This window comes from Psittacula echo (genome assembly GCF_963264785.1).
Source record: "Psittacula echo genome assembly, chromosome: 2".
In the NCBI taxonomy this organism is placed as follows: domain Eukaryota; kingdom Metazoa; phylum Chordata; class Aves; order Psittaciformes; family Psittacidae; genus Psittacula; species Psittacula echo.
In genome coordinates, this window is record NC_137737.1 from 73,517,859 (window position 1) to 73,539,800 (window position 21,942).

A 21,942-nucleotide genomic window follows, 5' to 3' on the forward strand; every position below is an offset into this window, starting at 1 on the left:
GGAGCAATCAAGCTTTTCTCAGACTTGAGAGAGAGAGAATGTGTGTGTTTCTTTGAGGTTCACTGGTTCTATTAGCCATTTCAGTCATCTGGGAAAGGAAATGTCTGGATGCCTGTTCCGGTAGTTATTTGATACTAGTGAAGTAGAGGCTTGAACCAATGCACACGATGCTGAGCATCCAAAACACTGTGCTACTGAGTCATGTTGTCTTGTGTGCTCAGTTCCAGGATCAGTAGAAGGGTATTCTCTCCTTCAGCTTGTTCTCAGTCCTCTGACCCTAAATTGACTGGTAATCTTCTGACAGGTGAGGAAAATCTCTGCCCTCTCAGGCTATGTAGGTTTTGTCTAAGCTGAGCTTGTATTCTGCCCACTGTGCCCTGACAGAGGGTTTTCCTAAGGGCTACAGTTTGTGTTAAAAAATGAGCACTCCCTTCCTCTGACTTTTACACCACCATTTAACCACTTAGTTCCAAAGAATTTAACATGAATTTGCGAAACTTTAAAAGTAAAGCTAGTTATTTTGATATGAATATTTACACTACCTGAAATCTTGAAGGAGAGAAGAGTTAGGATCTGTCTTCAGTCAGGATCTGTGGTGGTCTGTGAAGCAATGAATAGTTTTGGAAATGTAGAAGTGTTTGCACCTCCCTTTTCTTCTCTACATCCTATCCTTGTACTAATGTACATGTTCCCTCATTTATTCCTTTAAACAAGTTTGATTAGCAATTCTCCAGGTTTACTCTGCTCTTATCTGTGTGACTTCATTAAAACTGCATTGATGAATTTCCTTTGCAGTCATTACGTCTTTTCTGCTACATTTATGTTTAGTTAGGAATGGCCTCTGCCCACTAGTATGACACATACAGAGTAAACCAATTACTAGCATGCAGTCATGTGTAAAAAGCATTATTATAAAGTGTACAAGTCCATATTTTGAACTAGAATTACAATTTTGTGCTTATATGCACTTCAAATCTGACTGGTAAGTATGCCATACAAGAGTTCAGGAGGCATGATACACATGCCTCCTTTTTTATGTGTTTTGTTTTTAACTGTGTGCAGGTTTTGTTCCTGGAATATCCATCTTATTTTCTTGCTTTTTAAATGTATTAGACACTATTATGTTTAGTTATGTGTTTAAGAAATGTTTCTGCTATGTATTTGAAACTGCTGTTGTCTATTTTTTAACTAAATGAGTAAGAGAAGTAAAAACCCTGAACATCAGTTAGTGGTACTACAAGCTACAGAGATTGGCCAAAAATACAGGAAAATGAAGAAAGGGTACCCAAACTGTGTAGACACTCTTTGTGGTATATTCCAGCTGCTGCAAGATCCTGTTTAGCAAGAGAGAGAGAAGTTTCAAAGGGGAGCAAACTGGCTGAATAAGAGGTGCTCTTGATTTTGCTGTGCCAAATGGAAATAGCCAGAGGAAATAGGTGAATTTCTGCAACCAGAATGGTAGAAACAAAGTTTCACAGCATCACAGCACCTGACCTGTTGACCTCAAGTGATTGACCTCTGACAAATGGTCATAAAAAGTCTTTTGATAAAATTAGAATACTGATGAAGTAATTATTTTGGCCTTTTTCGAAGCCATCTTTTGTCCCCATCTTGCACAGCATGGGTGTGAGGTCTTTCTGTCTGTTTGATGACACTCCCTGACACTCCCGTAACTGTACTCTGTAAATGGTCCACTCTGAGTGGGCCATTTTGGCATTTATTGAAGATCAATTCTTTTCCAGTTGCATGCAGTAAAAAGGAGCACAGTTTAAAATCAGTTCTAGACTAAGTCCACTTATGGATTTTTACTCTGCAGGAAGTCCTGTTCAGCTATGTTCTACAGAACATAAGTGTGGAAGGTGTGCTCTTTGGCATCATCTTTCAAGCAAAGCTGAAACTGGGAGTAGCTTGGTGCCAAAACCAGCCTGTTTGACCCTTTGCACTTCTCAGCAGCTGGCAGACACCGTTCTGTAGTTCCTCAGAGACCCTTCAGAGGTATTGCTTTGCAGAGCCTTACAGTGTGGTGTAAGTGAGGGAACGTACACAAATTAGCATGGAAAGACCTTTCAATCAGTTTGGCATGGAACTCTTCTCACCTCTTTGAGCAACTTTTGCTCTTACATGAAGTGTCTGTTCAAACTGGTTATACCCAATTTAGGAGTTCCCCGTTATTACTTATTGTTGAATACACACAGCAGAGAGATAGGTTTAACGTGATATAAGGCTAAGAATTAACATGCTTACCACCCTGGTGAGTCTTTGCTGCCCAGGCGTTACTCAAGTGGAAGAGGGCTGGTCTTTGCTGCTCCCTAGAAGAAGCTATGTTGCTAGTTGTTACCTTTCAATTTTTAATTTTTTTAAAAATTGAGATTTTATACCTCCTTATGCAAGTATTTCATTTCCTGAAGCCTTACTATGCTGCTATTCTATCCTGACAATAACTTCGGTGTGTTTTTACTTTTCTATTTTACATAGCCTTCACTTGTGTGCTTTTCGATACTTAAACAACAAACTTCTTAGTAAAGCTGAGTCAATAACACAAAACTGGGCTGCATCAAGTTAGGTCCTTGGTGACAGACAGCTGAACCCTGACCTGAGGGTTGCAGACAAGGGAGGCCACTGACTGTAGAAGCAGCACTTTGTACAGGGAAGAAGATACAGGTATATTTTGTTGGGTGGAGATGTATTTCAAGTAGAATACCTTTAGTGGAGGTGAAGTGAGTTGTAATTATAGGTGGAATTTTGCTGAGAGTAAATGTTTTCACAGAAACTCCCTCCTATATTCACATCTTGCCTTAGATAATGTTATCTGATGTGTGGTTAGCGTCCCACAATGGCTACAGAACTTTTTGCTATTCCTTATGGACACAGGAAGGCACAACTGCTGCCCTCTTAAGCCAGTGGAAGGAACCAGTGTTGCCAGTACAGCATTGCTTGTTCACTGTTATACATGGATGAAAGGGATGTTTGGAAGGTGCTCTTCTAGGCTATAGGCTCTAGTCATGCTTTTTATTAATAGTGTGTTGTGACAGATATGTTTAGTAAATGCCTAGAATAACATCTTGAATAACTGTTTTGGGGGCTGTTTGAAGCCTAGTGGAAGTAAGACACTACTGTATTAAAGTGCCTCAGTTTTGTCAATTGGGATGATGTGGTGGTTGACTTGGAATGGCAAGAGTGGAAACATGCTCTAGCCATGCTCCTTACAGGATGCTTTAAAAGAACCAGATAAGTCAGTGTCCTGAATAACACAAACACAACTCCGGGTTAATTTATTGTATTAAATGCAGGTCATGGTAAAATTATGAAATAAAGCATCAATCAAAATCTCACTGGTGTTTCTATCAATACTATGACTATCTTTGCTAAGATGCACTCATAAGTTACTAATCATATACTGGTCAAAAATACAGATAGCAAGGAAACCGTGCAGATATTAACCAGGAAACAGGTATAATTAGGTAAAATTAAAAAGAGGGAGGAGGTTTGAATTCTGATGTTTTGGATTGCGTATCAATAAGAAGTAGCAAAAAAGCATGTTGCTCATAGTTTCCTTAGCATTTTTCTGGTTGGAACTCTCAGCAACCTTAAACTACAAAGTTGAGAAAAATGAGGAAAAATGCAAGAAGATTAGAAGTTAACAATTAAATGTTAAGGGCTGGACTATTTGCCTTCACTGCCTTGTTTTTTCATGAAGCTTCAGGGGCAGGAGAGGAGGAATGTAATGTTTCTATATATGTGTTGTAAGACAGGAGAAGATAAGGGGTATTTTGAGATTATTCTGGGTTTGTATTTTTTTGTTTGTTTGTTTTGATTTCCAACAATCTGATTTTCCTCTCTGGGACATTCAAGAGGGTGAACTGCATTTCCCTTGAAGTCAGATTTGGCATAAGGCTGGGTGAAAGCCTGTGTGCAGAGAGCTTTTATGGCTCCACCTTACTCTCAAATAACAAAGAAAGAAGAGCAGATTTGATGTAAGGGAGCAAAACTCTGCACTTTGTTTTCTGTGGAGGGCTGTCAGATTAGGACAATTAGGAGCAGTAGAAGGGTGGTCTTTGAGGCACAGGGTGGTTTCTGGGTTCCTCCTTACTTGGGAAGGAAGAAAAAGAGCATACACTTTCAGTACATATGGCTACATGGCTTAAGGTTGAGCTTTTAACAAGGCAGTTCATATTTTTCCATTGAACAGTGGAATGCAGGGTGCTGTCTAGGAGCAAGTAATAACTCATTCTAGGGGAGAGCAGAATCTGCCAAAGAAGAGGATGCTCTTGGATTTGTTGTGTCTGATGAAGAAGTGGAAAGGGTGGTCAGCCTTAAATTTCAGAACATGGCCAAACGGTGGACTTGATACTGTTACAGTTACAGTAGCAGCAGCTGCCTCAGTGCCTTTCTCATCAACTGCAACAAAAGACTTGTGAAGAATTTTGGAGATGAACACATCACCCTTCTCAGCCATTCCACTGAAATCAGCATTGCTGCTTAAGGCACTGTGCATTCCCATGCTGCCCAGACTATCACCGAGGTCGTATTTCTCCTCCAGTGTGAACTTAGGTAGGTACAGATCCACGAGAGTTTCAGTCATCTTCTTGGAATCAGTCCATTCGGACAGCTTCTCATACGTCAGTTCTCTCTCCAGCTATCATTTAAGAAAGAGAAGGAATTTGATGTTTACAAGGGAAAAAAAATTTCTAACAATGAATTAGTCCATTTCATGACAATTTAGTGAATGTAACAATCTTTAAATGGCAAATATAGCATTTAGCTGAAAGCATGAAATATAGATTGGTTTCTCTGATTATCAGAGGCAAGGTGTGCAACAAATACCTGAGACTTAATGCTGTAAAGTTTTGAGAACCACTTCTCCAAAATTCCTTGCAAAAGAAAAGACAGGGCACTCAACAGCTGGCATCCCCTAAGGCAGTTCTTTCATAGAATCAGCTAGGTTGCAAAAGACCTTTAAGATCATCAAGTCCAACATTTACCACAAGACTGCCAAGTCCACCACTAAACCATGTCACTGTCTTTAAATTCAGTGCAGGTGTGAAGAAAATTGCTAGGATATTGCCAGCGGTGTAGCAAATGGTTTGGTCCAGTTCCATAGAAACAAGTGTTAATATTGCAACTATTTCCTTGGCAATTTTAAAGCAGACTGATCCCAGCGAAATCTTTCACTGCCACTCTCTGTCCTCAGCCTTACGTTACCAGGGTTCAGCTCAGATCAAAAGAAGGAGAGCAATGGCCAAGAATTTTAATGTCTTGCAATTGTAATAACTACAGTGGGAGATCTTATTATCATAGCAAATCAGTCACATCAAAATCCTAGTTTTTCAGGCAGCAAACAAATGTGTGTGTGGCAAACAGAATGAGAACAAGATGGGTAGTAAACTTCCAGGTCATGGAGGACAGGTGTCTGTTATCTCAGGAGGAAGCTATGACTACTTGTACAGTACTGTCGCTTCTGAATGTGCACTGAAAGGAGATTTAACCCTTACAGATCATGTGGGATTGGGTGTCAGTCATGGGACTGTAAAGAGCTAAGCATCTGATTGTGCACAGTGTCAACTGCTTTCAGTTATTACCAAACTAAGTGCACTCACTGTGGAGGACCTTCTTGGCATTAGATAAGTATTAAAAGAAATTCATTCAGCTATTGAGGAGATCAAAGAGCATTTCCTCAGAGGGCAAAGTACAGCTGCCAGCCTGTCTTTTTTTTATTTTATGGCTGAGTGGTGATACAAAATGGATGTAGCATACTTTTTTACCTGTTCAAGACCAGTAGTGGCGTCTTTGATGTCATCAGGAAGGAGGATGAACATACTGAGTTCATGTTTCAGGTATGGCAACTCAATCATTTTGAAGTTCAGTGTTTCCATGATGAGAACTGGAAATGTATTTCTTGTGCACATCATCTTCACAGGCTTGGTCTTGTTCTGTGAAGTATTTATTTATAAGTAAGAAATAATTTCTTGAAAGGAAGGATGATGGTGACTCAGTGCAGTGGAGGGAGAAGACACTTTTGTAAGCAGCTTTTACAACAGTGATTTGTTATTAATTTCCAAAGCCTTTCTTGACTAGACAATATTTCTTGTCTTGGTGTTTGTCCTAGAATATTTTGCTGGGGGCTGAACTGACTGATTTTTCTTTTCTTCTCAAAACATGCACAGCAGCCCACACAAGAGAGTTAGAAATGTCTGCAGTGATTAGGGGGATGGAGCAGCTATGGGATATGGTCTTTCAACACTGCAACAGGGAAACAGCTATGGTTTAAGAGGATGAGTTTTGTGCACTTCTTCTGTAGCCCCCTCTCTGGCAATAAAAAGAGCTGTTTGCTCTTTATGTCACAGCCCTTAATAGGAGGTGACACTATTATCTGAGCAAAGGGGCTCATAGAAAGGAATATTCCTGGAAAGCAGTTACCTTCGCAGGAGTATGTAACCTCTCTTAACATCTGCAGCCCTTCGTTCAGGGTAGCAGGGTTTTTACAATCTAGCCCTTTTAGCACTGCTTTAAAAAAAGTCTTAAGTGACTCTAGTGCTTCTGGAAATGGTAGCTGTTACCTGGACCTCGTTAACATTTACCTGAGCAGCATCTTGATGTTGCAGTGAGCTGAGCACTCACACATTTTGCTGTAACCAGCTTTTTACAGGCAGCCTAGTTACTACAGGGATACCTAAAAGACTTATGAAATCGAAAGATTTCAGCAGTAGCTGTTGTCACCAGGCTGTTTACAGTAAGAAGGTTACTGAAGAAGCTTACCTTGCTCAGTCGGAAGGGTTGCAAAACTGTATTCCCTTCCGGAAATTTCACTTCCCATTCTGCCTTGAAGTAAACAGCATTTACTAGGATCAGCTTTGTGGACACTGCCACATCTCGTGGACTCAGCAAATTCTTGATTTTGCCTTTTGAAATTGGAAGAGTCAGTTTTATTCTAGTGTAACACAGTGAGGATATGTTTTACTGGCTTTTCTCTCAATTCAGCTCCTTAGTGAAAAAGTCCATGCCTCGTACTCCTTAAAATACTCCCCTGACATCAATCAATTAGCGTGTTTAAGTTTCTAAAGCTGTTTGCTGCTTGATTCTCCTGGCTAGCTGACAGAGATTGACTCCTTCCCCAGAAAAGCTTCATGGCAAGCAGCTAGAAGCAGGAAGCCATATACTGTCTCACCAGCTTGTTACACCAGGTAAAAGAAGGCCAGCACCTCTAGCTGGTGCAGAATGGTACAGCTGAGTAGGCATTCCCACCTGCCTTGGAGTACACTGGCAGGCAGAGGTGTTTCTCTCCTCTTCCTTCTCTGCCTGTGATGCATGGGTGCAGCATCAGGGCAGCAGCTGTGCTTGAGGACCAGCTGATGAACAGCACAGCAGAACTCACGGGAGTCTCCTCAGGGAGCTCACTGAGGTCTGGATCGGGTATCTGAAGCTGCTTAAATGTGCTGCTCTTTCTCTGTCCTCCCACTGCGTCTCTGCTCACTGTCCACATTGCAAGGCGTGACCTGGCTGCTGCTGCAGCAGAAGCATGTGGAGAAGCAAGGGCACCTGCCCAAAGCAAATGGCAGGCTGACTTAATAAGAGAGGAAAAATGTTGGGTTGGGTTCAGCTTACCTTCAGTTTGTTTTTCAACCCAAGTGTTAATTTCCTTTCTGGATTGTTCCAGTGCTGTCTTAAAGCTAACCTTGTGTGGCTCTGCTTTGTAGTAGGTCTTACTGAGTTGTATGTATACCTGAAAAATAAAACACACACACGTAAAAAGAAGCAAGTTCTATACTGTACTGGATTTTTCAGTCCCAAAGTGAATTTTTTCGCTCTTGGACTTCTTGATAGATTCTGAGCCGAGAATACTGCAGGCTTTTATTTGTTACTCTCTGTTAGACTACAAGTTAACAGTTAAGGAATAACCAAAGGAGAGAATATTCTCTTCTTTTGTTCCCACTTTCATTTGGAAAAAGAAGGAAGACTGTGCACATCCCATGGATATGCTTATTTTAATGCCTCGTTTATAATTGTATATGTTGGGGGTTCCAGTGATAAAAACATGTTGCATGAAAAGGCATCCCTACCCTATAGCCAAAGGGCGGTGCATCCTTAAATACTATGAGCTAACCAACTGGTATTTTCCAGATAAGTGTATCACTGGATTCCAGGGCTCTTAGTTACAGTACTCAGGGACAGCTTCAAACCTGATCTATTAATGGCAGACAATTAAAATGAGAAATATTTTTTGCACTTTTTCTTGCTCCTGTCTGAGAGTTAACTTACAGGCAATAACGTAAAAGTTTTTTCCACATAAATGCGGTTGGCAGTTTTCAGTGAGTAAGCGCTTCTGGGTTTGTTGATGGCAGTCAGGAGCTCTTTGAAGCCAGAGTGGATATCTTCAGCTTGCTTGTGCTCAGGATCCTTGGAAAGAGAAACCATACATTGAGAAATTGCATTTTTTAATGAAGTTTTCAAAACACACTAAGTGATGTATGTGGGAGAGGGATTTGGGTTTCACTCTCTTTATTTTTCTAAGTTTACCATCACTGCTATTTGCAGGGCTTTCTTTATGGCTGGATTAACTGATTTGTCATATAGCAAACCTTCCAGATTATCCCAATGACTTGCCTTTCCATGCTTCTCAGAATCTGAGTGCTTGAAAGGAACTGAACCTGAATCTGTTGTGAAGTATGTTGGGGTTTGTAATTTTAAGAGGGGGACAGTCAAGAAACATGAGACTTCCAAAGCTGTGTTTGGATATTTTGATGCTCAAGTTTCTTTATCTTGGGATTTCAGTTATGATAGATACCATTTTTCTTCTCTTTGGTCTCCCCCGAGAAGGTCTGGCCACAGAAGAAGAGCCTTCAGATCTTGCTGCTTGAGTGAAATGAAGAACCTGCAAGCAGAGTTTCCGAAGGTGAGAAACAGGCAGAAGGAACTGGTGTGACTTAAAGCCAAATGGGGATCAAATGGTTGTCTTCTTTTGCTCCCTATGATAACTCATTGTGCTACCTGGTGCTTAGGTGACTAATCAAAGGGATGCTGAAGCTGTAGTACACATAAATCCCACAGAGTAAGAATGGGTAGCACAGCTCCCCTCCCACAGCATCGACACAGTGCTTCTGTCTGCACACTGCAAGGCTGAATTCCCTTCCACAGCTGTTGCTCTCAGCAATAGCAGTGTGTTTGTGCAAACCCAAAATGGTTCTACTCAAGATAATGGTATTAAGGCATTGGAATGAGAATGTGCTGACACAGAGGAGAGTCCTGGGCAGTGCTGAACATCCCCTTTGAGCCAGCAATATGCCAGATAGTAAGAAGGATTGGGTCAGAGAATGTGGAGATACCAAAGCCCTTCTTGTTTTCCTGCTGGATTGTCAGGCAGTTGTTTAGGAAAGCATAAATCAAGATAGAATATCTTGAAAATCATCCTGGACAGGAGAGAGAGGGAGGGTGCTGGGATCTGCAACCTCCTGGCAGTTAGGAGCTACTGGAACCACCTCTTTGCTTCTTAAAGGGAATATCCCATCTGTGACAGAATCATAGAATCACAGGATGAATTAGAGAACCCCTGTGCTCAGTGTGTGATACCCACAGGACGCTTTCTCTTAGTGGAGAAGTGGGGGATCTGCTATGAAATTAGTAAAATTTATCGTTCACTTGATTCATTCTCTGGGCTGCTTTGGTTCCTTGTCATTGTGGTGGCAATTTTTTCTATGTAGCGCTAAATTTTGCAAGCCATTGTAGGAGCCAGGTATCATGTGGGATGTATGCTTCATAGAGCAACCTACCTCTGCCATCTCTTTTGCTGTATTGCCTTTTGCACCCAGGTACATCAGAGCCAGAGCAGATGATATGCTCCAGGGGGAAAAGAAAATGTTTTTGCCCTTGTTGGCCTCATTCAGCTTGTTGAAAAGATCAACTGTAAGCTTGCCAACTGATGTTGAGACCAGTTCCATTGCTGCAACCTGGAAAGAGGCAAGAGACAGAATTGTACTATTTGAATGTTTAAAATTACATACACAGTGCATATTAGTGAGAAATGTTATATGTGCAACACAATGCCTTGGCACCCACTAAAATTAATAGCCTAGTTGTATGGGAAAGAATTTAGGCATAACTCTTAGGCTCATGTGCTTTTCCTGCCCAGCTACCTATTCGGGTATTTGCTTTTAGATTGATGGAGTTTTACTCATGATGTTTACCTACCACCCCTCCTGTACGTTCCAGCGATTTTATTTTTCCCAGAAACTGTCAGATTCCTTGAGGTTATGAGTATTTCAGACTTCAAACTATCTGCTCAATAGTGCCTGCCTTATGTTTTCCAGTTAAGAGATCAGAAATGTTGTCATTGTTGTTATTGTTGTTGTTACTATTATTATTATTATTAAGATTTATATCTATGGAATGGAACAACAGAAATTATGGGACAATCTCTGAAGTCTGCAGGTATTTATCAAGTGTTTGGTTGCAAACCATTGCAAACTGAAGGTTTTAATTAGTAGGACAGTTACTGCCCTAAGAAAACTTCCCTTCTTGTGATGTTATGCCCCAAATTAGCATTTTTCCTTAGCCTCAGAGATCTATATTCTCTAAGGGATGACATCTAGAAAAATGTTAGTATAGAATAATGCACTATAGCAGTGGTACATTTTAAATTACTTATACAGCCATACAAGCCACAGATTGTTTCTTAAAAGTATCAGAAAAGTTACTTAAATTGGTCTAAATATTTACCTCTGATCCTGTGAGAAAGAAGACTTATGTCTTGTCCTCAGTCAGGTTCCGTGTTTGTGTGTTAAGCAAGTAATGCACTTAGAAATATAGTACCGCTTGCACCTCCCTTTCCTTCTCCCCTCCATCCAGGTTGTTTCCGCCTACGCAAAGCTCCTTTTTACCACATCCCCAAAAGACCTTACGTAATTTTGTCCTCTTTGTTGGCCTTGTCACTTTTCATGTTTAGACATTTCAAAAGGACAATGGAATTAAGATCTCACCTCTGTTATTACACCATGATAGTCTACTGACAGGATAGCAGAACAGTTCGACTGTTCGAATGGTCTTCTGGTGTTGTGGACATAACTGAAGGTAGCTGGTCTGTTGTTTAAAATAAACAACTAGTAAAAAGGTTGCACAACTAGAATGCTTGCTTTTTAATTTTGAATATAAGCAGGTATTGTAGGCCTGATTCTCCTCTGCAGCTTTGTGCAGCTGTGACTCCTGGGTTTCAGATGTGGTACGTCAGCATAAAATGTCAAGCTTAATGATTGGTTTAGACACAGGGAATCCAAATTCAGACTGGAGATAATTAAGAACATAGAGGCAAGGCCATGAAGGACCATTCAGGTAAGGGATGGACATCCCACTGGTTATGAGCTGAAGAAATCTCATTGCAGCCATGGCTGGGAATCATTTGAGAGAAAAGCTACAAAGCACTGAGTTAGTGCACAGTACTTGCAGGTAGTGAAGGAGGGCAAGGACTAAAATAACCCCACTGGGAGGGCTTGAGCAAGGTTGGAGTGCAAAAATACAATGAGGGCAAACATGGCACAGTAGTTGTCACTCTGCAGGCCCAGAAAAGAGACAGGATGCTGTTGGGTGGTGGAAGAAGGAGAAGGTGATGGCAACAAGTGTAAGACCCTGAGTGACAGGGGAAGGGAAATGGAGGAAGGGAAGGAAACTGTACTGTGTGCTAAGCATTTTACTGTAAGCCTGATTACAGGAACAGAGTGGGTCAAGTCTTGTAAAAAGTGGCAGAAATCAGTGTTGTGCAAGACAATGAAGAAATGACAGAAATTAAACAAATGTTTAATATGATGAGTAAGTCCTCAAGAAATCAGGATAACAGAAAGGTCAGCTGAATGGTTAGGTAGTGGGAAAGGCCAAGCCCCAAACTGGGAGGCTCCAAGTCCCAAAAATGTATGCTGAGGATGAGCAAGCTAGCTCTCTTTGCTAGTCAAGGTGCAAGAATGCCAGGCAGGATGAAAAAGGGAGGTGGCAAGGCAGAATGGCTGTTGACAAGATAGAGGAAATCACACGTTAATTGAAAGGGACATCCAGAGGCCAACTTCCTGCTTGGAGCCTTTCTAGGCAACCTTCTCTAGTGCTGTGCTGCTCACTTGGGGAAAAAGTTTTCCCTAACGTGCAGCTCACATTGTTGTGCTGCTCAAGTGTTGTGGCCATTGCCATAAGTAATGATCTAGCACTGCCAAGAGGACATTAGCTGTCATCTTTGCAACCAGGCTTAAAATAGTTGAAGGAGAGAAAAAGGTTGACTCATGTTTCCATTGTTTTTAATAGCCTATGATTTGGTTTGGGTGATTGTTGTCATGGTTATGCTCCTCCTTGGCCTCCCAGCTGTGGCTTTCCTGTCTTTATTCCTGAGGCACATCAGGAAGTGCTTAAGAGGCTTGGCCATGGTAATGTGAAGCACTTGCACTAGGTGAAGCACGGCATGGCAGAATAGCATCTGAACGCAAAGGGGTCCTGTATCATGTTTCACAGCTGAGACAGAGGTAGTGCTATTGAGGTGGTATGGGGATAGAATTAAGCACTTGATTCACAACACTTCTCCTATGCTGTTTCCTATTTGGGAAGCAGAGCTAGAAGGAGCCCTGGAAGCAGCTAGCCTCATGAAGAAAATAAAAAGGACTCAGTGACAGTCAGCAGTCTGCTCTCTGTCAGGAAAAGGGAGTCCTGCCATCCCAAGAAGAGATGTTTCTAATAAGATGCTGTTGCAGTATGCAAGTCCTGTAAAAGACGCAGTCCTTTGCTCTCTGTTGTGAATTCAGAGAGTTAAGAGCATCCCCTACATACATGCATGACTGATTAAGACACTGTCTTAGGAGAAAGGGCTGTGATGGGATTAAATATGTTCTGAAATGTGTTGCGGTTTAAGCCCAATTGGTAACCCAGAGCCATGCACCCGCTTGCTCACTTGCCCACCCTTCCTCCCCCCGCTCCCGGAGGGATGGGGAGGAGAATCGAAAAAATGTAACTCCCACAGGTTGAGATAAGAACAGTCCAGTAACTAAGGTATAACACAAATCACTACTGCTGCCACCAATAATAATAATGATAAGAGAAATAACGAGGGAAGAGAATACAACCGCTCACCACCCACTGATCGATACTCAGCCAGATCCGAGCAGCGATCTAGCCCTTCCAGGTAACTGCCCCCAGTTATTATACTGGGCATGGAATGCTGTGGTATGGAATACCCCTTTGTTTAGTTTGGGTCAGGTGTCCTGCCTCTGCTTCCTCCCAGCTTCCAGTGCCCCTCCTCACTGGCAGAGCATGAGCCTTGTCTTCGATCGGGACAAGTGTTACTTAGCAACAACTAAAAGCATCGGTGTTATCAGCACTGTTCTCAGACTGAAAAGTAAAAGACACAGCACTGCACCAGCTACTAAGAAGGAGAAAAATACATGTTATAGCTGAACCCAGGACAGCATGTAATCTTCCAGAAAGCTCTTAGGGAGTCAGTATTAAAGGCTTGATTGTCTAATTCGATCTTACCTGAAACTGGTGAAATAAGTGGCAAAGCAAAATGATGGTAAAGCAGTGGGGTGCTGGGCTGGCAACAGCATTAAATGCATAAAAGGTTACAAAGCAGAAGGTTTCAAGACACGTGTTTTATTTTGTTCCAGTTCTACAGTGTTGTTAAATATTTTCCAGTTGCTGTGGGGCAGAGATTAGAAAGCACATGTGTTAGCCCCTTTGTGTGCAAGAAAGAAGCACCATCAGAATACAGGATTTTGCAGGTTTATTTCATTGTCAACTGTGCCAGGCTGCAAAGCGGGTATAAAACTGGCAAGAATGTGGTAAGGTAGCTGTCATGGGATGATCAGCTCAGTGAGCTGAAACTAATAGAGATGCAACAGCCTTTCGCAGCAATGAGTTTTTCCTGGTTATTTTCTTCTTAGGTACCAAAGCAAGTGTGTTTGGAATTACTGGTTTAGATCAGAACTTGGTATGTTCTGCATTGTGGCAGTTCTGGTTCAGAAAGTGCGCTGTTCTGTGCACGGTTTGGAGCTTATAGTGTAGTGCTAGCATTTTGAGATTCTTTGGCTAGGAAAATGAGCAAGAGGCATGAATTCCAGATTATTTTCCATATGTGCTCTCTTCTAACATTGGGAGATTTGTCAACAGTACAGGAAAATTAAGAAGTGCACAGACTACAGAGATGCTCTTCATGTTGTGCAGGTTGTTCATTGTTGTTGTAAGAGTCTGTTTAACAAACGTTGAGTTTCTATGGGGAAAAGAATCTTCCCAAGAAGAGGATACTTTTGGTCTTGTTGTGCCTAATAAAGAAGAGGAAAGGGTGATCTGCCACAAAAATAACAGTAGCACCAAGACTTCGTGATGCCAGTGTTGCTGAACTGGCAGCTGCTGCCTCTGTGCCTTCTTCGTTGACTTCCAGATAACACTTGTGTAAAACTTGTGACAAAAACAGATCACCATTTTCTGACATTCCTGTAAAATCAGCTTGACCTTCAATGAAGGCGTCTTGTAGCCCCATCCTGCTCAAAGTAGATTTGAGGTCATATTTCTCCTCTAACGTGAACCTGGGCAAATAAACTTCCATTTTCATTTTCTCCATCAGTTCAGGGCTCGTCCACGCAGACAAGTTTTCAAAAGTCAATTCTCTTTCTAGCTGCAGTTAATAAAAAGAGAATCAGACAATTAAAATGTATTCGAACACTTGTGCTCTAAGGGCTATTTCTTCTCTTAAAGGGAGACCTTTACAAGCTTTTGTAAGAGTGTAAGAAAAAAAGTAGGGAAAGACCAATCTGGAGATCTTTCTGGCTGAAGGAATATGTTGTTCTACAGCAGGTCAATGCAGTAGTTTAACTGGTTTCAGTAATTGTCAGGGAATATGACAGGGTTAAATAGTTCTAAAACAAAAACATCAGTGTCAAGTAACAGTAGGCTGGTTGATTTGTAGCAGTTTCTCAGTAGTCTGTTTACATTTCTGTATTCCCTACATTTTAGAATTTACTAAAAAGTGCTTTTCATCTGCAGAACAGCCACTAATGTGAATGAGAATTTAGTTAGTTTGTTATCAAAAGGCAGCATCTGTCTCCTTACAGAAGGTGGCAGTGTCCATATGTATTAGCTCTGGACACCCTGGAAAGTAATGAAGGCTGCCCAGTTTGTGGTTTAATTGGGATTTTTTTGGAGTGAAAACATATCTGTTTGAATGAATACAGACAGTGGATCTCAGCAGGGCTGACTAGATGTCCTCAGTTTTGTTCAGCTGAAAGAGGAGACAGTCTGGTGGAGTTTGGGTTACTTGTTTCTAAGACTGGTCAACATTAGGAACCACAGAAGTGCCAGCTATCAAGAGTAAGAAATCCAATCTGCGCTCCAAGATGTTCAAGTTCACAGTGCTAGACCACGTCTGGCATTTGCTTTTCCTTGAGCCTGATCAGTACCCTTCTTCCTAGAAACATGACTGCATCCTCGTCTTTTACCTTGCACATTCATAAATTAAATAATAACGTTCTTGATTTTTCACATTACTTATGTTCTCAGTTGCTTTACCTGTTGTAGGCCAGTGATGTCACTTGGTAGAAGGATAAACATGCTGAGGTCATTGTTGACATATGGAAGCTCAAGAATATCAGTCTGGACTGATTCTACGTAGGTCCAGTTAAACTTATCACTCAGGTACATCATGGGCACTGGTTTAGTTGTATGCTGCAACAGATCAAATTAAATGTTTGCCATTTGTACTCTGACTAAACAGTAACGGACTGAGTTAAAGTAGCACAGTGGAGGTTTGTTATATTTACTGTACAAGCTGCCAGTGTGCTGAGACATCCTTATGGCTCCAAATGGTAGGACACAGGATCTGCAGAGGACCCCTGGCCATGGAAGCTAGGCAGTCAGTCCATCTAAACTGTCTCAGCTCACACCCATTACAGGAATCTGTATTCCACTCTGATTTTTTTGTACTGTTAAAAATGAAAATGTAAAGAACAAACCCATGCAGTTTTGTTCACCTCTTTGTCTTCTCTGCCTTTGGAGAAGGGAAGCTTATTTCAAGTCAGTATCTGACAATTTTACTTGTGGCTCAGGTGCCAGTATGTGTGTGCAGTCTTTGTGCTGATGTGTGGTGAGGAAAATAAACTGTATGCTTTAAATGAAATAATTTTAATGCTGCATGGTTTTAAAGATTGACAGAAATCCTCTTCCCCATCTTTTTGTTTTTTCCACCTGCAGTGTAGGGTATAGGGCAGTATATTCCCTTACCATGTTTATTTTGAAAGGCCTTTGCCTGGTGGCTTCAGCTTCGAACTTTGTTGCCCAGTTTCCTTTGAAGTAGAGTGCATTTATCAGGACTAGCCTGGTGAGTGAATCTATGGATCCAGGAGGCAGCAGATTTTGAATTTTACCTAGAGAAAACAGGACATTAACACATCAGTGCAGTTTTACTGTTTCAGTGTGAGTGTTGGCAAAGTTTTTATGGATATAAGCCGGGGAAATTCTAAGGGTTGATATGGCATGCATCCAGCTTGAGATTATTCACAAATATGTGATTACGGGGATAATCTTGATTTGTAAAGAAGAGTAAGCCACATTGCTCCCATATTGAGATGGAGGACACTGATTTTTGTAAGGGCTTGTCAGTGGATGACTACTTTAGGAAAACTGATCTGATTTACCTTTCTGAGGTGAATGGTTTACCTGCTTTAGGCCCCTTGGATACAGAAACTTTGCTCAATGCCAAAGTAGCATTTTAACTGTGAGGAGAGAGGCTGGAGCTTACCTTCAGTCTGGTGTTTGACTTTGGAGTTGATCTCTCTTCTGATTTCATCTGCTGCTCCCACAAAGTCAACTGATTGTGGCTCTGCATTGTAGTATTTCTTGGCTAACTGTAAATATTCCTGCAGTGCAAGACAGAAACCTGTCTTATCTGTCTTGCCTGCCAATATGAATGCTAATAAATAGCTACAACCAAACAGGGAGAAAACATTTAAAAATTACCTAGATTACAAGCACAGCATTTTGTCAAAGGGAAAAATTATTTTTTAGTTTAAATACACAATTTATGTTCTAAACCACTCTTACCTAACTACATCTGAAAATTATTCTGAAATCAGATACACATCCGATAAAACTAAAATTTTAGTGTCCAGTGTCTTGGGAAAACTCTCATAGAAAACATTTATGTTAAGGACAACAACATGACTTGCAGATGTAATGAAAACATTTTAGATCGTATGGTTTATGGCATCTATTCACAGATAGATCATAAAGGTTAAATGACACAGCATAATCTGAATAAATGGGCTACTTACTTTACTGAAAGGCAACGATTTTTCTCCATATAGCTGGTTCACACTTTTAAGGAGATGATTTTTAGTGGGTTGGTTGATTTCAAAGTTGAGTGCTTTAAACCCAGTATGGATATTATCCGATTTGCCAATTTCTGTCTTGAAGAAAAGGAAAAAAAAAAAAAAAACATTATCCATCTGTTGTGTAAAATAGTTCAAAATTTCTAACTTTTTCCTTCACACAGCTCCAGGTATTTCTATTCAGGTGATCTGTTACCTGTACTGTAACGCAAGAGGTGGTCTAAACTGAACAGCTATTAAAAGAATCATTTGAAAGTATTAAAAGTTGCAGAGGTGGTACTAACACTGTAAATATCTAGATACAAGCATTAAGAGCCTGAACTATGTAAAACATTTAAGGGTTTGTAAGTGGAATTGTGAAACTAAGTATATCCAGTGAATGAGACAGACTGTAATTGTTAAATGATGCATGAAGATGTGGCTGTGTGACTCCTTTCATTTATGAAAGTCAAGTGTATTACATGGAAAGTTTGCCCCTAAATTTCTTAATCTTGCTCTTAATGTTAATATTTTGTGATTTTTTTGTTTGTTTGGGTTTTTTTGGGGTTTTGTTTTATGTTGCAGTAAATTCTTTATATTGAATAACAGGATTAAATGAATGGGGCACAGACTCTCAAATGAGCTCAAGGAAGTTAAGCTGTGAATTAGTAAACTAAAAATCTGTACCCGTGCTGTATTCTTCTTGTCATTACATTAGAATCAGAGGCATTAACAGACACTTGCATTTCTAAACTGTTAGAACAGTTCCTTTGCCCTACTGACAGCACTCTGTAATTCTTACAATTCGGATGCGTTACTCATGAGGAACAATCCCTCTCCTGTTCATGCAGTGTTGACATAGCCCCTAAAATAAATCTTCCCACCTCAGGGTTTGGCTGTGGGATGCAGATCCAAGTGCCCATTCATCAGAACTTGCCATCACTGAGGCTTTGTGGGCAGATTGCAGGGAAATGGCTTACTCCCACAAAGAAAGATGACAGGAAAAAGCAGGGAGAAGAGCTTGACACCACCTTGGCTGAATTGTCAATGAGGAAAAACAGCTTTTACTAACTCAGGATTGCACTTGCTTTTCCATATTTTTCTGCTATGTTAAATTGTGTATACTTTGGTACAAGATGCCTGCCAGTATGTCAAAGAAATATCTCAGGAATATGATTTGCATTACACTAAGGCTTATTACAGACAACTGTTCTATCTTGGGAAATTCCATGTTAATTTATTTTGTTAACTATTCAACTGAAATGGAGACTTAATTTCTGAAACATATCAAGCACAGGTAGCCTGGAAAAGTTAATGTTCTGGTTTCTGTTGTCTTGATGCTGCCATCAAATGTGTGGAATGGCAGCTCTGTTCTTGTGATTAGCTCTCTGAGATAGGAACCATGCCTGTTCATGTTGTTGCTAAATAGCTAGCTTTTGAACAGTAATAATTTGAGAAAGAGATCTCTTCTCAGGGCTAAAGGAAAAAGATCAGATCTATTGACAGAGAATGGCAACATTAAATTTTAAATTTTGCAAATTTGAGGTTACTTTTTGCAATTCTGCCTAAAAAGAGGAAGTGTGTAGTAAGTATTGCATTAGGTGAAGGTATCACAGGATGCTGTACCAATTAATTGTGCACACTACGTCTGAGGAAGGCAAACATATGCAAATGCAAATGTGGAAGAAAAATACAAGCAAGAGAAGATGTGACCATGCCCATAGTTTGATCACTAGACTTGATGAGATACCTTCTGGAAACAGGTACATCGGTTTGCTAGACGTTCTTCCATTCTGGAAAAGACTTGCATTTTTATGGTTGTGGTGACATTCTTGGCTCCTTCAGCTTTGTTAAAGTGAAGTACCTATAGTGGAAAAAGCAATAATACATGCAACGATAGAAAATCTGTGATTGAAGTAAAATCTTTCAGTGATGTCATGGGAGTGGTGATGAAGAAAACCAATTCATATTGGCAACCAATTCCTGACTGAATATGAAATCTTTGGTTAGGCCTCAAGGTCCATGTGTACAAAACAGCCTGTGCACACTAAAGCACACTAAGGCTGCAGGGCAAAACTTTCATGTACCTGGCATATATAGAAGAATCTACCTGCTTTGAGTTAGATTCCTCTAGATAGGAATGCACTGGGCTGACCAGTAAATACCTGGGAAGAGCCAATTATCTCCCGGTGGAGGCTACCAAAGCACAAGTTTAAATGTAGTGCTGCTATGTGTCAGAAGGCATGAAAAACAGTGCAGGCAATTTCATGCCTTAAATACCTTGTTCTGAGCATGTACACTTTACCCAGGCTACAAAAGGGTGCATCCGGCCTTGGAACATTTTTTTGGAAGAGTTATGCCCCCTTTTTTGTTTGTTTTCCCTTCTTCTTAACAGAAGATTGCCCCTTTCCCTGTTACGCTATCGGCCATCTTCTGTCCTATAAATCAGAAGTTAGATCTGCCTTAGCAGGTTGGACAACTTCTGCTTTAGCAGATCGCAACTCACAAGCCTCACCTCCTACGATAGGAGCTAGATAACTGTGCACTGAGGTTGTTCCCACGGCCACCTGCTGAAGCTATGAAATTTGCACAAATATGACTTAGGGATTTCAGCAGATTACAGATTTTGCCTGTAAAATACATACCCCAAAGTAAGGCTTGTAGTCTCACCACGTTTGTTCTGTGATCTGGTGGAAGTGGATTTATGTTTTATGTTTTGCAAAGTGGATTTATTATTTATGTTTTACAAAGTGCAAAACTTACAATAGCTATAGGAGAGAGTCTTTTTGTGGGGAGTCATTTCCAAAGAGGTGAGACATGAGATGGAAATTGTCTGTGGCAAAGTAGGAGAGTCCAGGTCTCCTGCTCCCTGCTGAGTGCTCAAGTTATTGATCTTTGGGATAAAAATCCCTTTTTCCTACTGGTGAGATCTGAAAGGAAACAATGTCATCAGTGCCACTTCTTTCATTTGTAGGAGGCCTGTTTCCAGAGGCTAGAGTAGACTATTTTTTTGACCTGCGTAAGTAGAGAACTGGTCTATTCATTGCAGTGCACATCATGGGTGAAATGGGAGCTAGCATATATGTGTGTAGAGTTTTGATTCATTTTTCTGCTTGTGGCTTTCCTCTGTTTCATCACAATAAATTTCTTCCATACAGAAAGTTACTCCAAGAGATAACCCCTTCAGACAGCTACCTTTTGAAGCTCAGACTCACCTTTGCCATCTGATCTGCTGTGTTACCTTTGGCTCCCAAATAAACAGTAGCCAGGGCTGATGAAATACCCAAAGGGGAGAACAAAATATTCTTGTCACCATCTTCCTCACACTCATGTTTGAAAAAGTCAAGAGCAAAGCTTGTGTTTGCTTTATTCAAAGCTTCCATTGTTCCGAACCTGCACAGAAAGGGAGAAAAGATGCAATTAGCAAACCACTAAGTATGACTGACATGTGCCTGCAAGTTTCTCTTTGGTTTTTGAATGTTCTTTTGTGATTTAAAGGATTTCTAAAAGTATTTATCTGTACTAGGAATGAGGAGGATTAACCATTGTAAAGTCAGACAAGGTTTAGCATGTCCTGTTTCACTGATGGCACTCATCAGCTATCATTTAGGTTAGGGGAAAATCAGCCTCCAAGCTTGTTTTGTATTTGTTCACCAGGACAGTTATTGTACTGTCCTTTACAGCATCTTGGAGCCACAGTTGGTAATGCTACTCTCCACTGCCTGGGCTAGTAGATACTGAGAGACTGTCTTTTATGGTAATTTTTGTGCTTCAGTTTCTGCAAGAGCCTTTTGATGCTCGTAACTGTAGTGAACAAATGTTCTGTTAACAGTAACAGTCAAACTATTCCTTTAGGATATTCCTTAGGAAAAAATATTCCTGCCAATGCTTGGGCAAGCATTGCCTTGACTTTTGCATGATAAGCATTCCCATTTTGACTTTCAAAAATGTCCTGAAACTCTGTCTTACAGTGCTATCCCAGATCCTAGCTTCCCAGTTCTTCTGCAGGACAGTTTCAATATTTGGTAGGTCACAAACATTGCTATTTGTCATTTGCATTGCAGGCTCAGCTGAGAGCATTAGGCCGGGACTAGACGGCCTTAGATTAAAGACAGTTTGTGTCCTGAGTAACTTGCAAACTAAGAGCTGACCTGATGTTCACAAGAACTACAGAGCCCAAGAACAAATTAGCTGACTTAAGCAAACACAGTGGTTCTTACTTTGCTATGATAGATACGCTAGCCAGTGAGCTCTAGAAATCATAGAACTCTGTACAATAAATTGCTCTTCCTGTATAAGACTTCCACCTTCTAGACAATGCTTGTGCAAGTAAATCACTTTCCCAAGCATTTTCAATTTCCAGTTCAGATCTCTGGTTCCTTTCTTTTCTATGCATTTGTCAGCAAAGCAACACTATCCAAGAGTATATGAAATAAATAATCTCCAGAAATCATTACAGTACCTTATTTTGTTCAGGGAAGAATGCTGCTCTTCTGGTTGTCTCTAAGGTTTCTGTAATTCACATGAAGGGTAGGGAAAATTTATAGTGGACAGTTCTTATGACTCATGACTGTATGCCCTGTAAGCCACATCCCACATTCAGAAGAACTGAATCATCTCAGAGTAG

The 21,942-nt window shown here is 40.7% G+C and overlaps 2 protein-coding genes across 2 annotated transcripts; both read right to left on the reverse strand.

The window, feature by feature from the left end:
- Positions 1 to 3,239: 3,239 nt before the first annotated feature.
- On the reverse strand, positions 3,240 to 10,788 carry LOC308218193 (heterochromatin-associated protein MENT-like). The gene is made up of 8 exons (XM_080611944.1): positions 10,711 to 10,788; positions 9,765 to 9,941; positions 8,783 to 8,869; positions 8,257 to 8,394; positions 7,603 to 7,720; positions 6,757 to 6,899; positions 5,763 to 5,930; positions 3,240 to 4,636 (listed from the first exon to the last, which is right to left on the reverse strand). The coding sequence occupies exons 2-8, from the start codon at positions 9,930 to 9,932 to the stop codon at positions 4,226 to 4,228; spliced, it is 1,233 nt and encodes a 410-aa protein (XP_080468070.1). The 5' UTR covers positions 9,933 to 9,941; positions 10,711 to 10,788; the 3' UTR covers positions 3,240 to 4,225.
- A 3,436-nt stretch (positions 10,789 to 14,224) lies between these two features.
- On the reverse strand, positions 14,225 to 20,698 carry LOC308218195 (serpin B10-like; the record flags this gene model as incomplete). Its single annotated transcript, XM_080611946.1, has 7 exons — positions 14,225 to 14,629; positions 15,520 to 15,675; positions 16,231 to 16,373; positions 16,748 to 16,865; positions 17,280 to 17,414; positions 19,066 to 19,179; positions 20,531 to 20,698. The coding sequence occupies 7 exons, from the start codon at positions 20,696 to 20,698 to the stop codon at positions 14,225 to 14,227; spliced, it is 1,239 nt and encodes a 412-aa protein (XP_080468072.1).
- Positions 20,699 to 21,942: the final 1,244 nt, after the last annotated feature.

Excerpts from the sequence above, each read along its gene's own strand:
- LOC308218193 (XM_080611944.1), bottom strand. The coding sequence starts at position 9,932 with ATGGAACTGGTCTCAACATCAGTTGGCAAGCTTACAGTTGATCTTTTC. Across the intron at positions 7,721-8,256 it reads AAACTTTTACGTTATTGCCT|GTATACATACAACTCAGTAA; the intron begins GTAAGTTAACTC and ends TTTATTTTTCAG. Across the intron at positions 5,931-6,756 it reads AACCCTTCCGACTGAGCAAG|AACAAGACCAAGCCTGTGAA; the intron begins GTAAGCTTCTTC and ends AATACTTCACAG.